Source organism: Anoplopoma fimbria, chromosome 15 (assembly GCF_027596085.1).
Source record: "Anoplopoma fimbria isolate UVic2021 breed Golden Eagle Sablefish chromosome 15, Afim_UVic_2022, whole genome shotgun sequence".
NCBI classification, from domain to species: Eukaryota; Metazoa; Chordata; class Actinopteri; order Perciformes; family Anoplopomatidae; genus Anoplopoma; species Anoplopoma fimbria.
The window spans coordinates 13,306,584-13,324,044 of NC_072463.1; the positions used below are offsets into that span (position 1 = coordinate 13,306,584).

The 17,461-nt window shown below is 40.7% G+C and overlaps 1 protein-coding gene across 2 annotated transcripts; it reads left to right on the plus strand.

The window, feature by feature from the left end:
• Window positions 1–1,081: 1,081 nt before the first annotated feature.
• Window positions 1,082–17,461, plus strand: wdr35 (WD repeat domain 35). 2 transcript variants are annotated; one of them, XM_054613609.1, is made up of 28 exons: window positions 1,082–1,313; window positions 1,551–1,668; window positions 3,653–3,724; window positions 3,858–3,950; window positions 4,047–4,175; window positions 4,292–4,425; window positions 4,908–5,073; window positions 5,179–5,324; window positions 6,127–6,252; window positions 6,605–6,790; window positions 7,038–7,073; window positions 7,180–7,240; window positions 8,033–8,177; window positions 8,583–8,652; window positions 9,049–9,102; window positions 9,190–9,299; window positions 9,436–9,655; window positions 9,782–9,862; window positions 10,460–10,596; window positions 11,651–11,854; window positions 12,013–12,159; window positions 12,958–13,090; window positions 13,212–13,322; window positions 13,840–14,004; window positions 14,327–14,467; window positions 14,564–14,720; window positions 14,929–15,169; window positions 17,006–17,461. In XM_054613609.1, the coding sequence occupies exons 1-28, from the start codon at window positions 1,290–1,292 to the stop codon at window positions 17,154–17,156; spliced, it is 3,558 nt and encodes a 1,185-aa protein (XP_054469584.1). In that variant the 5' UTR covers window positions 1,082–1,289; the 3' UTR covers window positions 17,157–17,461. The 2 variants fall into 2 exon arrangements, with proteins under 2 accessions (XP_054469584.1, XP_054469586.1); XM_054613611.1 differs by lacking the exon at window positions 7,038–7,073.

Consider the following 17,461-nt stretch of genomic DNA (forward strand, 5'->3'; position numbering starts at 1 on the left):
TGGTCACACAAGGCCTCCATCCATAACCATAACACAAGAACTAATCTCTTCTACAATACGGCCATTGTTGTTACCCCGATCTAATTGGCCTATGGCATTGTTACATCACAGTGAATTACTATAATCCTGTTATTTGATACTTGAAATATTGCAACAGCTATGTTGCGCAAAATGAATTGGTTTGTTTTGTTTGGGACGGACAGGTACAACTATTTTGACGGGAGAGGGAAAACAATTTAGGGAATAATTGGACGGCAGTCTCAGCACACTTGGCAAGTGTTGTACCAAAGTATCTGGTAGCAGTCCTAGCAATTAAATAAAATCTTTCAAGTTTTGAATAATGAGATTTTAAGTCAAGATCTACCAAGTTTTTGCATTCAGCTAAAACAGCAACAGTCCCCCCAACAGCATTTTCTTCATACAATACACACATGTACTGTTTTTTCTTCTTGTCTTATCAATGGAACACACATGAAACCAATTGAAAAGAGTATGTGGTGCAGGGATCTTTGTGAAAACTGACAGTATTGTTCATATTATGGTGCTTTCGTGATAGAAAACAACTTGTCTGTATATTTTCTATTGGGTGTATAGTTGACATGTAAAATAAATATTCTCAAAGAATGGATCCCGTATGTCTTGTATTGTGTGTTGTAGCTTAGTTACCAAGGGACTTTACAAATCAATAAAATCATGTTAAGGACTTCTTAGCGTCTCAGCACAAATGAAGCCTTCTTGAGAGTGACTTAACTTTCACTATGCAGACTTTGAAAAACAAAGAGTTTAGCATTGCTTTTTATGTATTGAATTGCTGGTTTATTAAGCTTTTGTCATGCATTTATGAAATGATCTAGAGCCACTGCATGGAGCGTACTTCAGTTTTATTATTTTTTTATTATTATTTTGCTCACAGTGTGCTTAATAAAGTAGTGTGAGCAGAACATTTGAGTCCCACATACAAATAAACAAATGAGTGACTCAGTGGTGACGCAGCCAAAGGGACAGGGCGTCACCAGAGAGCAAACGTGGAAAAACTACAATTACCAGAAAGCCCCGACACGCTCTTCCGGGTTACGGTTACCACGGGAGACGGAGGGAAGCTACCAGAGTGCTGCAGTCCTCTACACGCCGATGAGACGTCACACTGGACCCGGGCTTCTCACGTGATCACCTGTGCACGCAGTCGGTCGTTACCACTGAAGGTCTACCGACACACAGCCCGTCTTCAGTGCTCGGTGGGCAACTTAGTAGCAAAGCTAACGCTGCATGCTAACGTTAGCACAGCCGCCATGTTTATCTACCTCAGCAAGAAGGTGAGTCCACGAGAGCTGGTTCAACACACACACACACACACACACACACACACACACACACACACACACACACACACACACACACACACACACACACACACACACACACAGACACACACACACACACACACACACACACACACACACACACACACACACACACACACACACACACACACACACACACACACACACAGCTGGTTAACAACGTGGCTTCACGTCCTCCTGTTTTCATAGATCGCCATCCCCAACAACATCCACCTGAAATGTGTCTCCTGGAACAAAGATCAGGGCTTCATCGCCTGCGGAGGAGACGAGGGACTCCTCAGGGTCCTGAAGCTGGAGACTCAGACAGGTGAGGTCAGAGGTCAGAGGAGGAGAGGAGACGGGAGAGGTCAGAGGTCAGAGGAGGAGAGAGCCGGGACACATCTATCTATCTAACCCAGGCCTGACAGCCTTAGTGGGTAAGAGTGGAAATCTGACCCATGTAGGAAGTCTCCAAAACCATGAACACAATCACTGTGAGGTGCATTGCATAATTAAACTTATTAGTATTGTCACCTGATTCTTGCTCTCTAGTTTCAAAGATGGGTAAGACTTGATGAGGTACAGTACCAGTCAAAAGTTTGGACACACCTTCTCATTCAATGGTTTTTCTTTATTTTAATGTTTTTCTACATTGTAGATTAATATTGAAGACATCCAAACTATGAAGGAACACGTGGAATTATGTGGTAAACAAACAAATGCTCAACAAACCAGAATATGTTTTATATTTTACATTCTTCAGAGTAGTTGAATGAGAAGGTGTGTCCAAACTTTTGACTGGTACTGTACTTCTAATAACGATGATAATGAGGAATGAGGGCAGCACGGTGGAGTGGTGGTTAGCACTGTCGCCTCACAGCAAGAGGGACACGTCTATCTATCTATCCCAGGCCTGACAACCTGAGTGGGTGAAAACTGAAGTGAGAATGGAAATCTGAACCAAGTCTCCAAAATCATGAACACAATCACTGTGAGGGGCATGGCATAAGATAAGATAATCCTTTATTTGTCCCACAGCGGGGACATTTACAGGATTACAGCAGCAGAGAGGATAGTGCAAACAAGGTACATAGTAAAAAAAGTAAAGTTCAAAAGTAAGAAAAATAAAAATCCACAATAACTAAAATAAATCTTATAGAATAATTATAGTTATCCTCCTCTTTTATCATAATTAAACTTATTAGTATTGTCACCTGATCCTTGATCTCTAGTTTCAAAGATGGGTAAGACTTGATGATATAATTCTAATAACGATGATGATGATGAATAAGGGCTGCTCGGTGGTGTGGTGACTAGCACTGTCGCCTCACAGCAAGAGGGGACGGCCTTCTGTGTGGAGTTTGCATGTTCTCCCCGTGTCAGCGTGGGTTCTCTCCGGGTTCTCCGGCTTCCTCCCACAGTCCAAAGACATGCAGGTTAGGTTAATTGAAGACTCTAAATTGCCCGTAGGTGTGGATGTGAGTGTGAATGGTTGTTTGTCTCTATATGTCAGCCCTGTGATAGGCTGGAGACCTGTCCAGGGTGAACCCTGCCTTCGCCCAATGACAGCTGAGATCGGCTCCAGCACCCCTGCGACCCTTAACTGGATAAGCAGGTTATGGAAATGAATGATCATGATGAATAAATGGCCCTCGGCCAAGTGGACAACGTGTACAAGTTGTCATAATACATTCCACTGTTAATTAAACTGATGTTGGCTAGGCCTGTTGTGTCCTAGGTCAGATTTAAATATATATAAAATACTATAGATATTACCATATATTTATTGTTTTATTGTTATTTTGCTCTAGGATAGAACAAAAGTTAGCCCAAAAAGAATATTTTGGCTTTGATGAATAATGTTCAATACATTTATCTTTGTGTTAAAGTTTATTTGTCAAAGTCATTATGTAATACCCATATGCTTTAGATTTGAGTGTTTTTGAAACAACGGCTCTTTTTTAAACGATGGCTAAGAAGCGGTCTGAAACTCTCATAAGCTTTTTGGCACAGTTTTGGTGCCTCAGTGTCCAGTCACTGTAAGTAGAAATGGTACCACCTTGTCCACTTCGTCTGCTGGACAGACCCGCTGGTATTATGTTATTATGTTGCTAAACAAACAGAGAAACCCACCAACAGTAAAGTGAAAGAAACAATGAGAACTCTATGCTGGTTTTACCTATAAGCTACTGCTCCAATGCTGTAGACAAATGCTGGTCTTTCAGAAATGTTTCTGCACAATTCCCTCACTGAGAATTGCTTGGACATTGTTGGGGCTCTGAACCTGATCTCTTTTTCTGCTTTCTCAACAGATGATGCCAAACTGAAAGGTCTTGCTGCACCGAGTAATCTGTCAATGAACCAGACTCTAGAGGGACACAGTGGTAAGTTATATTCAGCTGTTGCCGAATCATTATACTATGTTAGTAACAGGCAGCGTTCTTATTTAGGTGGTGCAGGGACGTAAAGAAGGCCACTTTAAAATGATCTGACACTTCACGACTACTACACTTGCAGGCGCAGTACAAGTGGTCACCTGGAACGAACAGTATGAAAAGCTGACAACCAGTGACCAGAATGGACTCATCATTGTATGGATGCTCTACAAAGGTGTTTACTGCTGTCAAATATAAAAATCAAGTTGACTTGAAATGAATTTGGCTTTTACAGTTGTTTGTCATCGTCCCCCCCCCCCCCCTTCTGAAGGTGCATGGTACGAGGAGATGATCAACAACCGGAACAAGTCTGTGGTGAGGAGCATGAGTTGGAATGCTGACGGTCAGAAGATCTGCATTGTGTATGAAGATGGAGCGGTCATTGTTGGATCTGTAGATGGTAAAAAATGATTTTGATCAAATACAATATTTTTCCAACAATATTTAGCATTAAGGATTGCTTTATTCACATACTGAGTATGAACTTGCGAAGTAGGATAACGCCTTTTTTTGTAGGAAACCGCATTTGGGGGAAGGAGCTTAAGGGGAATCAGCTCGCTCATGTGGCGTGGTCACCAGACAGCAAGATCCTCCTCTTTGGCATGGCCAATGGGGAAGTACACATCTATGACAATCAAGGAAACTTTATAGTGAGTGCATGAATTTAATTAAAAAATAAATGTAATTTTATTATGTACCCATGTGGAACAAGCAGATTTAGGAATAATCTATTATACATTATCAGAGGGTATATTGTTGGCAAATCATAAGCCTGCTTAAGGCTTGAAATGGTGCTATATTATATGATCTTGTTAATGTGAATTAATGTGAAATGTAAAGCCCCTTAAACTTATAACAAAAAGGCAACTGCTGCTGATATCAAAACATGCACTGTGGTAGAGAGCAATGCACACCACTACCAACTACAATGCTTGCTTAAAGGGAAAATTCAACATCTTTTATGTGGATGTCCAATCAATGTTTATGGCAAATAGTCAATTAAAGCAATACATTCCCAATACCAATACATAACCCTTTAAAGCTTTGCTTTACATTAAGAAAAACCGATTCATTCATTTGCTAAATATAACATGAAAATAATACAAAACAATAATTTCATGTTGTGTTTCAGATAAAAATGACCATCAGCTGTCTCGCCAATTCGACTGGAGCTATCAGTATTGCAGGTATCCACTGGTATGCAGGAACTAGGGGTTACGTTGAACCAGACTGTCCATGTCTTGCCATCTGTTTTGACAATGGGAGATGCCAGGTCATGCGCTATGAGAATGATGAAAGTAAGGGGGAAAAAAACCTTCAAAGACTGCAGTGTACTCTCCAGCTTACACTTCAATGAAATGTTTACTGATGGTGATGAGCTATGCTGCTGCCCTTTTCTTCAGGCCCAGTGTGTATCGACACTCTGATGAATGTGGTCAGTATCCAGTGGAATCATTGTGGCAGTGTTCTGGCGGTGGCAGGTTCCCTCAAAGCCTCAAATCTGGAGAAAGAGTTCAACGTTGTGCAGTTCTACACGCCATTTGGAGAGGTGAGGGTTTTGTTCCCTTACACAGAGCTTTGTATAAACACATGAGGGATAAGCAGTACACTACCATGCAGTGTTCCTGTCACTATCATATGTTGGACCAAAAAGAAGAATTTACATGGAATGGACCGAGTTAAATTAGAATACAGTGTCTGTTTTTTTTTTCCTTCAGTTTTGGGGTTTCATTCATAGGGCCAGTGTGTAGGATTTTAAGGGCTCTAGCCGTGAGGTTGCATCTTGTAACCAACTGATTCTTCTCTCACGTGCCAAAGCGTGTAGAAGAACTACTGTGGCCGTGGCCAAAATGCAAATGGACCTATTTAGAGCCAGTGTAAGGTTTGTCCGTTCTGGGCTACTGTAGAAACATGCCTGGGCAACATAGTGGACTCCGTGAAGAGGACCAACTCTGTATATAGATATAAACAGCTCACTCTCAGGTAACAATAAAACGCAACATTTCTTAGTCTTGAGTTATTATACACTTAATATAACATACTCATTAATATTATATTACATTTCTGCCAATGCATTAATGCTACACACTGGCCCTTTAAGCTCAAAGTACCTTACAAGTTCCTCTGTTTTGCTTATCTACATTTTTGAGCGGTTGAAAATGCAAGTAAAATGGGAAATGTACTCTGAAAGACAGAATTCTCATCACTTGGCAAAACAAGTTCTTGAGTTGTTGATATTGATTAAAAATCCTCCCTTGCATACCCATGCCCCCTAAGAACCCCAGTGGGGACATACAAATACCATGAGACAGGACAAATAGGAGATTTTGCCCTCTTTCTTGTTTACACAGCATCTGAGAACTCTTAAAGTGCCTGGGAAGCAGATGACGGGAGTTGGCTGGGAGGGAGGAGGGCTGCGCATTGGCCTGGCCGTGGACTCCTACATCTACTTTGCCAACATAAGACCAGACTACAAGGTAAATGGAAACACTTGTGGCTTGCTTTAAATTAAAGTTTTAGAGGAAAAAAAATAGTTCTCGTAAACACTCGTAGATAGAGAAAGCTAAAAATATAATACTTCATCTGGCATTAGTACAGTTAAAGCTCTGGCCAGTTGCTCAGGGTATGGGTTGCTATTGCTAGTTTAACATCATGCTTCCAAATGTTCAAAAACCAGTAACACCTAAATAACTTCACTGCGTAAAAAACAAAGAAAACATATTTTCAATGAACCTACAGTAAAAATGACCATTGATCATATATCTTCCCAGAGTTCAGAACCCCCACACAGAGGGTGAATCTCACCAGCTGCTTTATGTTTCCTAACAGTGGGGCTACTGTTGCAGCACAGTGGTGTATGCCTACACAAAGCCAGAGCGCCAAGAGTACTGCGTGGTATTCTGGGACACCAAAAACAACGAGAAGTTTGTCAAATATGTCAAGAGCTTGATGTCCATCACCACCTCAGGAGACTTCTGCATCCTAGCCAGCAAAGCAGACGACACGCAGCCTCAGGTACAGACACCTCTGCTTTATATGTCCGAACACGGCAACAGTGAGAGTAAAGCAACAGGACTTTTAATGATCTATAAAACGTTGTAGATTGACTTTATACGTGTTGTATGCCTCAGACCAGCTTATCCAGATATATTCTAACCTTTAAAACACAATGGGGAAGATACAGAGTGAGCTGCAACAGTAAGGATCACAAATGTTTCTCTGCTCTCTTGCCTCCTGTTTTTTTTAAATTCATGCTACACAGGAGGATGCTGAGTTAGAGTCTGCGAGTCATGCGAGGGTAATGTACAAATTTAAATCACGCACCCAAAATGAGGACTATTTGTTTTGATAAAGAATCATCAAGTGACCTGTAGAATAACGTTGCACCACTGTGTGTTTTGCAGTACGTCCTGATTCTGTGCAACTCTATCGGGACTCCACTGGACTCAAAATACATTGACATTGGTGAGTTCATGCAGTGAAGAAACATAAAAAAAATCGGATTTTCTTACACAAACAAGAAATGTTCCCCCTTAAGCTTGCATACAGTGGGCACACAGAAGAGAACTTGGGAGTAATATTCTTGTGGCACAACAGTAGGCTGAACAAAGTCCTATATTACCATAAGGTCGGAGTATTTCTTCAAGCAAATGTGAGACATCACACCTTGTGTATAGAGAAACGGTGGGTGGCGTTCTGCCACCTGCTGCCCACAGATCCATCTTTCATGGGCCAAAAGCATCCTATAGCAAACAGACTGTTCGCACTGGGCGTCTTCATATCTCACAAATATTCAGCATTCTGTCTCTGCTGGACGTGTCCAATGGTTTTTCTGAGCTCAAGGCGGTTCAAAGTCTGCAGATTTGAAAGGCTTAGTGAATGGTTTCAGATTTACCACTTAGGTAAAGAGTTAGAGAGTTAGTTCCTGTGTGGGCCTTTTGGAGGTGTCTCTTTCTCCTGGTGGCCTCATGAAGGCTGTTTTCTTTTAGTTAGTTTGGTATAGTTTATTGCAAGAGAATGGATTGTGTTTTATGCAACATTACACCACCCAATATGTGAATACCTAATTACTATTTGTGTATAGGTACTGTAAAGTGTATGGTGTGATCCATCAAATGACATAAAGATCCAGCAAATGACATAAAAAAAAGAAGTGGATACAACTGATTTACTTGCTCCCAAATGAGATAATTTTATACACACTCTACATTGATCCTAATCTTTCTAACTACATCTGTCCCTTGTCTACTTGGTCAGATCCGCTGTTTGTCACCATGACCAAGACACATGTGATCGCCGCATCCAAAGAGGCTTTCTACTTGTGGCAGTACAGAGTGGCAAAGAAATTAACTGCCATGGAGATCAACCAAGTGACCAGAACTAAGAAGGAGGGAAGAGAGAGGTGAGTTTTTATTTTTGCCTAACATTTACAGCACAATGGAGCTGCATCAAAACTAAATAGAACTGGCCAGGTCAGAACTTACAGTACACATCAAGAGGATCATGGAAAGTTACAGGGAGGCCAGAATGACCACAAAGCTCTATTCTGTGAGTCAGTGGATGAAACCTTGGGTTTACCGGCTCACTGTTTCTGCGTAGGGTGTTTGTATTTACTGACAGTGCTATGAAAAGGATCCATTCATCTGAATCAAATGCCACCAAGGTTCCAGACGGGCTGGGCATGACCTAATGTTCTGCCACGTCTATCCTAGCACCTGGACAACAGTTCGCCTCAGCAGAGGAAAGGGTAACTGTTTGTCTGTCTCGCTGGCTCTTTCTCATTTGTTCTCACTTCCTTCCTCTCTAGGGTTTATCACATTGACAGCAATCCATCTGCGGCTAGCGACAGCAGTCCAGATTTTGCAAAAGCCTTCACAGTAAGAGACATTTTCACCTCTCAAGATGCACAGGTTTTTACAACATCCAGGTTGAAGCACAACATCAGAAAATAACTCAACAGAAACTTCTGAGCCACTTTTGGAACATCATACTGTGACTAGTTCATTACATTTTAATTTGACCTCTCCAACTACTGTATGTGAAGCCTTTTTTTTTGTCTTATTAAAAAAAACTTAAAGATATATATATTTATAAAACACATATAAACTACTAATACTAGTAGTTATTAGTAGTAATTAAACCAGTAATACTACTCATAGTTTAATTGTTAGCACAAAAAGGAATGATTTTAATGAGAATAAAGTTTTTTTTTATTTTTTGCTGCAGATAAATTGTTTAACTCGTCATGGTTTGAATGTATGTTTCTGTTTCAGGCAACTCGAGATCCCATTTGTTGTATTACAGCAACAGATAAAACCCTAGTAGTGGTATGTACATCTCTGTTTTAATAATAACGTTTTGAGTCATGCATTGAAAGTAAAACATTGTGTGTTTGGTTGCATGTGTCCTTACAGGGCCGCGAGTCTGGCACCATCCATAGATACAGCCTCCCAAATGTTGTTCTCATCCAGAAATACACTTTGAACAACAGAGCCTTCTATCTGTCCTTGAACTGCAACTCAAGGCAAGGGTTGATTGGTGTTATGCAGATTCAACTCGTTGCTGTACAGATATCTATCATTAACAAGCTCAAACACAGGTTTGTCAGATTTGAAAGCTGTTACATTTTTCATAAACATTTAATCATTTTTGCTTTTTAGTCGTCTGGCCATAATCGACATTGCGGGTGTGCTGACTTTGTTGGACCTGGAAGTCCGTGCCTCCGCAGATGACAGCACAGGAAACCAGGCGTCTGCAGGAGATCCATCCAAGTTTGAGCGCAAGGATGTTTGGGACATGAAGTGGGCGCATGACAATCCTGATCTGTTTGCCATGATGGAGAAGACCAGGATGTATGTCTTCAGGAACCTAGACCCAGAGGTGAGTGCTCGGGTGTTTGTGTGATGGTCAGCTCCATTGTCCTTTTGTCACTAGATAAACATTTAGCAACTGTTGCCATCGTGTTTTTTTTTTTTTTTTTTTTTTTTTTTTTTTTTTTTTAAACAGGAACCCATCCAAACGTCTGGCTACATTTGCAACTTTGAAGACCTGGAAATCAAATCTGTCCTGCTTGATGAAATCATGAAGGTAAATCTTTGGAAGAAAAAAAAAAGGCACATGAGATGCCTAAAGTTCCAACACAATTATGTTGAAATCTGAAACATAACCATTTATGCTCATATAGAGAAACTTACCATATCGGCTCTTAAAGGAATACTTCATGGGGGTTGGTTTAAAAGCAGCAAAACGACATCAAAACAGCCGTTAACAAACTCACACAACTCAAGCAGGATATTCTAATTCTCATTTATCCATTTGTATGCTCACTACTCTTTGATTCTCTGTTCACCGTGGATACATGAGAGAAAAACAAAGTTTTCTTCAAGAATCTGTGTGAGTAGCTGATAAACAAATGGTCATTTTGAGGGTGAAGAATTGCTTAGAATATCCTAAAGTTGATGGCTTTACAATTGTTTAGACTTATTACTGACTTGTTTTGATGCTACTGTTAACTAATGGGTAACAGCTGATTGCAAAGGATGAGAATTTGCCCATTTGTTGTGTTAACGGGAACAAAGAGAAGCTTTCTGCATAATTATTTTGTTGTACCTTGAATGTGCTGAACGACGCAGTTTGTATTTGTTGATTTAATTAAACACTCAGTCGTGGGATCTTGCTCCACAGGATCCAGAGAGGCCTAACAAAGACAACCTCATCAACTTTGAAATCCGCTCCCTGAGAGACAGTCGTGCATTGATTGAAAAAGTGGGGATTGAAGATGCCTCGCAGTTCATTGAAGACAATCCTCACCCAAGACTCTGGTAAATATGACATTTGGTTCTTTACTAAAGCATGGCTTCAAGTTTGAGAGCGATACTTCAATCTTACAAGAGCTACAGCAAAGTTGGAAGTCCTGACTGCACAGTCTTGTTTGATTGCTCCAGAAAATCATGATGTTGATGGTGAAGAGAGGCACAGTTTGAACACACAGCACCACCAATCTGCAGCCAAAACACATGGACAATTATGATAAAAAATGTATAATGTAAAACATTTTTTGGGGTGAAAAAGGTTTAATCTCATCAATCTGATGCATTTCAAGAATAAAAACAGGAACAACTAATTTAGAAAAAGTTGGAAGGGAGGCCTTGACGCACAGGATTAATGAGTTTTGGTAATCTGACGTCTCCCACATAAAAAGGCAGAACACTGAATTTAACCTGACCCCTCAGTGTGTGTGTGTGAGGTGTGGGTGGTCATGTGGCAGCAGCCTGATGTCTTTTACAGGGGATTTAATCAAAGTAAACACGGGACATAGTGATACAAAGAAGCAAAATCAATTCTCAAAAACGGATCCTAAATTGTCTCTGCAAGAGATTTTGGAGCTTTCTTGCCAGGTCAAATTAGCAACAATTAATATCTGCTGTCAGTAGCGTCTTTCATTGGAGCATATACTCTATACCTGTTTGGAAGGATGCTGCATGGTATGAGAGATTTATGGTTGGTACTTTTGAAGTAGAAGTGTGATCGCTGCAGCTTATGTGTGTCCTCTGGCTAGTGTGTCACTTGTTAAAGCATCCCTCAAAATCTGGCAACATCAAAAAAATAAAAAATAAAAGTAATTTCCAGTCTGTGACTTAAGGACAACCTTTGTACACATTTTTTAGAGTTCTACATTTGTAGAATCATGAGGTTGACATGGAGGTGAAGAGAGAAAACGTATTTGGTGAAAAAAGATTCTTGACCTCATCAGCCTAATAGCTACATAAATCATATTAGAATGGGTATAAGGATATATGCTTACACAACATGCAATGCAGCCCAACTGGTGATAGTATCTAACATCCCCCCACCCCCCCGTTATGATCCTGTCAGGCGTCTTCTGGCTGAGGCGGCCCTCCAGAAACTGGATCTGAAGACTGCCGAACAGGCCTTTGTCCGCTGCAAAGACTACCAAGGCATCGAGTTCGTCAAGCGGCTGGGCAACCTGCAGAGCGAGCCCATGAAGCAGGCGGAGGTGGCGGCTTACTTCAGCAGGTTTGAGGAAGCTGAGCGGATGTACCTGGATATGGACCGCAGGTACATTTGGCCATATTTGTTGGCGCATATTTGATGGTGACCTCCACTGGTTGATTCAGTTCTTGTTTGGTTTTTGATTCGTTGGTCATTTTGAATGCCAACATTACATTAAGCCACCGGTTCTTTAGGCCTGATGACAGTTGATTTATTTCTTGTAGGGACCTTGCCATCAGCCTTAGGATCAAGCTGGGCGACTGGTTCAGGGTGCTCCAGCTGCTCAAAACTGGCTCTGGGGACTGTGATGATACTCTACTGGAACAGGCGTACAATGCAATCGGAGACTACTTTGCTGACAGACAGAAGTGGTATTGAAATTGAATTATTTCTCTGGTTGTTTAGTGTGTTTGAAAGTGTATTTGGAATATGCTCCACATAGTTGATCTGTTTTGGGGAAGAAAAGTGCACATTCTAAGCCATTACTCTCTCAACTGTATGGTTTTATAAATGACAATAAAAATAATTCATAATTTAAGGGAGAGTTTGGGGGGTTTAAAGTGGGGTTGTACGAGGTACTTATCCATAGGTAGTGTATTACCTACAGTAGATGGAGTTTGGAGAAACAGACAGGAGTACCAGCACAGGAGCAAAGCAATGTACTGCTGTGGACGTATTTTAGACACTTAAAACAAATGCCCATCGAAAAAAACAAAAAACACAATGACAAACAAAAATGTGTAAGCTATATTTAGAATATTTTACCCACTTTACCTCACTGTCAGACAGCCCTTTACCACCAGGAACTGAAGACGTATTCATCTATGATCTCTTCAAAGTAAAACATTTAAGTGCAAAATTGGGTGGAAAGAAGAACAGGGAGTTTGTACTACAATGACTATAACTTTATAAGGATACCTATGTGACTGAGCTAACACCAAATGCGGCAGCCTCATGTAAGCGTCAGGTAAACTTTAGAATGCCTTCTTGCACAGATCGAGGACTCAGGGTTTTGTCCCCCGTGACCTCGTCACAGCACGTATTGACACTAGGAATTATTAGAGCAACCAATAACTCTTTCAGTGCATTTAAACAGTAAACCTTTACTTAAAGATTGAAGGAAACTTTTCTCCGCTATAGGTTTTAAATATATATCTCTCTGTTCAAAGGGTCAATGCAGTGCAGTACTACCTTCAAGGTCGTAACCAGGAGAGGCTGGCAGAATGCTACTACATGTTAGAGGACTATCACGGCCTTGAAAAGCTGACCACTGTGCTTCCAGAGAATCATCAACTTCTACCGGTGAGCCGAATGTTCCGATGTATTTGATATTCTTTTTGGGCTTAACGTAGAAGCTTCAGACAACAACGACTCTGAATCCTTAAAAACCAAACCCTCTATTGTCTCCATCTCTGTGTTTCAGGATATTGGACAAATGTTTGCCACTGTGGGCATGTGTGAACAGGCCGTGAAGGCCTACCTTAAGTGCAACCAGCCCAAAGCTGCCGTTGACATCTGTGTCCATCTGAACCAGGTGAGAGACGGACAGAGAACCTGTGGCGCCACAGTCTCTGAGCGAACACATGAGGCGGCGTTCCCTTGGCATTCATACGCCCTTTGACAGCTTTGTACCTCTGCAGTCACTGTGGCACCTGCTGTCCTCCCACTCCCACCCTCCTCCTGAGTGATATTTAGCCATCCAGTGTGAACGCTGTTCTAGAACTTTGCCCTTCCAGTGTCAATTTTAACATTTGTCTCAAGATTGTTTGGACAAAGGAAATTACTTTCTTTACATACATAATTTAAGCTGCAGCTGTTTGACTTAGTAAAAAAACAGCTTTCTTTTAAAGGATGTTTAATTTTTGCTGTAAGAGTTGTTTCCATTTACTGGGATCAAAAAAAAGATTTTCACTGAAATCTAAATTCAACTAAATGAGTTATAGCACTGACTTTTATGAAAGTTAATTTAGATTCATATGATAAATGCCATAATTAAAAGATGCAGGCAAAAGTAAAGGTAATCTTGAATGAACATTGTCCTTTTCTCACAGTGGAACAAAGCAGTGGAACTCGCCAGGACCCACAACATGAAAGAGATCAAATCTCTTCTTTCCAAATATGCGTCACATCTTCTTGAGAAGAATAAAACCCTAGAGGTGGTGGAGCTGTATCGGAAAGCCCACCATTTTCTTGATGCAGCCAAACTCATGTTCAAGGTAAGCTTATGTTATCATGCTCATTGCTTTTGAGTAGCTTCATGTATAAAGATTTCTGGGACTTCTACATTCAGATGAAGAGATATAACTGTCTGTTTCAGCTTCCATCAGCACCCTTAGAGCAGCAATTTTAGGGTTAATAATTCTAATTAAGATGAATCACACCCGGCCATTTCTTATTTTATGGCTTTAAGATACTTGGCAATTTAACAAATGAGGGAAAGATTATTCTTTAATATACATATATTGTATTCTGATATGTAGCTAATTAATTGCTCAAATAACTTGTCTGTGGGCATGGACTTAAACGCTTCTGTCACAGATAGCAGATGAGGAGGCAGAGAAAGGGACCCGACCACTGCGGGTGAAGAAGCTCTATGTGCTGGCAGCACGACTTGTTGAAAATTACCACGAGCAGGTGAAAACGTCACAGCAGAGCAAAGCCAAAGGGAAGAAGTCTGAGGTAATATATCAGTACTAATACTTGATTACATATATTTACTATTAATCTTAATACCTCTTGAACAAAAGCTTTGCAATACCGTTGGACTGTAAATAGGCAACATCTGCGCTCGCCGGGCTGCTTGAGGAAGATGCAACGTCTTCAGACAATCGTATTGTGGACAATGCCTGGCGTGGAGCTGAGGCGTATCACTTCTTTCTGCTTGCTCAGAGGCAGCTGTATGAAGGCTACATGGAGAACGCCATGCGCACAGGTACAAAATCACAGAGGATACTTCACCTTATGATTGAATTATTACAGTATCATTTCCACACTGACCTTAAAGACAGGAGTAGAGATAGTAAAAGTAGAGAAGGAACCTGGAAACACCTAAGAATGAGATGGTGACACTTTGTAAAAATAAATAAATACAACCAGACAGTGTGGAGGTCTAACTCTTCACTGTTTCTCCATTATTAAAGCCCTTCACTTGCGTGAGTATGAGGACATCATCCCGGCGGTGGAGATCTACTCTCTGCTCGCGGTCTGCGCCGCAGCCAACAGGGCCTTCGGCACATGCTCACAGGCCTTCATCAAGCTGGAGTCCCTAGAAAGTCTGGACTTGGAGCAGCGGCAGCTTTATGAGGACTTGGCCCTGGAGATCTTCACCAAGCACCCCCCCAAGGACAGCCACACGATGGAGCTGTACGGATCATCAGAGGGGTGAGGGCACCGATGAGTGCACGTCAAACTCTGGCTCCGAACACTGACGGGAGACTAGCTTCCTAAACTGTACGGCTGCAAAATGACATTATTATATTATTTAGAAGTCATAATGTTGCCAGTCTTTTCCTTCTTACACAGATTTGGACAATTTCATGAATGGTCCATGCTAAGGTTTGCTTAGATCAGATTCACTGATTACGACGGGAAATAGAGAAATATTAAAGACATGATGAATTTGTCTGAATCTTCATTGGGAGCAACAACAGTAATTAGCACGCGGCTTCGACCGTGAGCTTTACAGCACCCAACAGGAAAATGACTATTGAAGATGTTGCCATTTAGAATCGATGTCATCTGATCATCTCTTTTGACCCGCCTTTATAGAGACCAGCGATCAAACAAGATCGAATAAAGGCCAATAACAATCGGTGGCCGATTGATCAGAGCACCCTTAAGACCAAACAAATTGCACGTCAATTAAAATTCAAACCCATCTATCTCTGCGAGCCTATCCACACGGAATCCAAAACTATCGTATTTCACAGTGCAGATTTTTTTCTGCAGCTGTTTTGCTTTCTTCGGATCGTGGATGCCGATTAATACAATTCAACCAATAAAATAATGACTTCAGCTAGCACAGTCAGTTGATATTTTTCTGACGTCAATGTCATACTTCTCTTCATATGGTCACGCAGCAATTTGCATATTGATCCGTTTGGTCCTCGCAAAATAGTGTCATCTTTTGACAAACAAAATAAAGATTATCGAGGCAACGAACATAAGAACGACAAACGTAAAGATAACATCTGGGGAAGTAAAACCGATGAACTTTCTTGTGATGTGAGAAGCCAACAGAAGAGGGGTAAACAAGATAATGTATAGAAGACCATCCACGTACATTATATGATGTTATGCTATGGACATTACACGCGTCAGAAATGACAGGTAAACTATTAAACCTGACTATATTGGATTAGTGATAGAATTAAATCAATTATTATTATTATTATTATTATTATTATTATTTTTATTGTTATAATTACCGGCAATGGAAACATATGAGCTCACTGTATTTCCTTGAGAACTCCACAGGGCCCCGTAGGTATTATAAACTGACCTTAACTATATTCATGTATCACTTATAATAAACTCAACACCTTTAGACTCTGCTCAGTCCAGTCATTCATGATGAAAACCAGAGCAAAGAATTTGAGCAATGATACAATAATGTGCTTCATAGGAAATGCATCCATTTTGCAACTTTTTGTACACAGTCTTGAACACTTAGAATAACGAGCCTATCTCCAGTGTGCAGAGTTGAGTGTGGGTTTAACTATAGAAGATGACGTGTGATGGTGCAAAACTTATGAATGATACTATTTGCGTCGGCCTTGGTGGGAAAGCTTGGAACACAGAAAATAATCAACAAAGTTTCTCCTGGGTCCCCGGTGCGAAAAGGCCCAAATGGTTGTTTGTTATTACTGCATAACTTGAAATGAGCTCTGGTAACCTCACAGTTGATATTAAGATGATTTGTATACACTCCAGTTTGGATCGATTTTTGGGGGATGAGGAAAATTACAGAGCCAGTTCCTGTAGTCGGAAGAAGCATAGTTGGGGGTTTTATAACTGTCCTAAAAGTGAATCCTGAATAGGGAAATGCTAGGAGTCTGCAAAAGGTCCATTTATTTTATTAAAGAAATATGTAGGATGTTAGCACTGATAATAGCACTGTGTTGAATTACTTCTGCACCGAGTTCTCTACTATTTGCCTTCCTTTAACTCTTTTACTTCTCTATGGTCTTACTATTTCTATTTGTCCCTCCTTTTTAGGGCGGAAGGAAAATTGCCCACCTGCATTGTGACGGGTCTACAGATCCAGGAGTACCAGTTCTGGATGTGCAGTGTGTGTAAACACTGCGCTCTGGGGCAGGAGATCAGCAAATATAGCTGCTGCCCACTGTGTCACACTCCTGTAGCATGAAGCTCCATCTCAAAAGAAAACTTCATCTTCACATCTCAAAGCATTGTGCTGTTCTTTAGCCTGCACGTATTCTATATTTGTTTGAGTCCAAAAATGATTTACTTTTGGAAATAGCTGCACTTCAACTTAATGCTTTAAGTTCACAAACTGAAATGTCCCATAATTTGTTGTGTCCACAGTCGAAATATATGTAGCGCTTCAATTTATACTTCTTAAATAATGTAGTTAAATGTTTTTTATACCTTTTTTAAATGTTGTAAAATACTTGAATGAACATAACTGCTGTGTTTACTATTTTTATATGA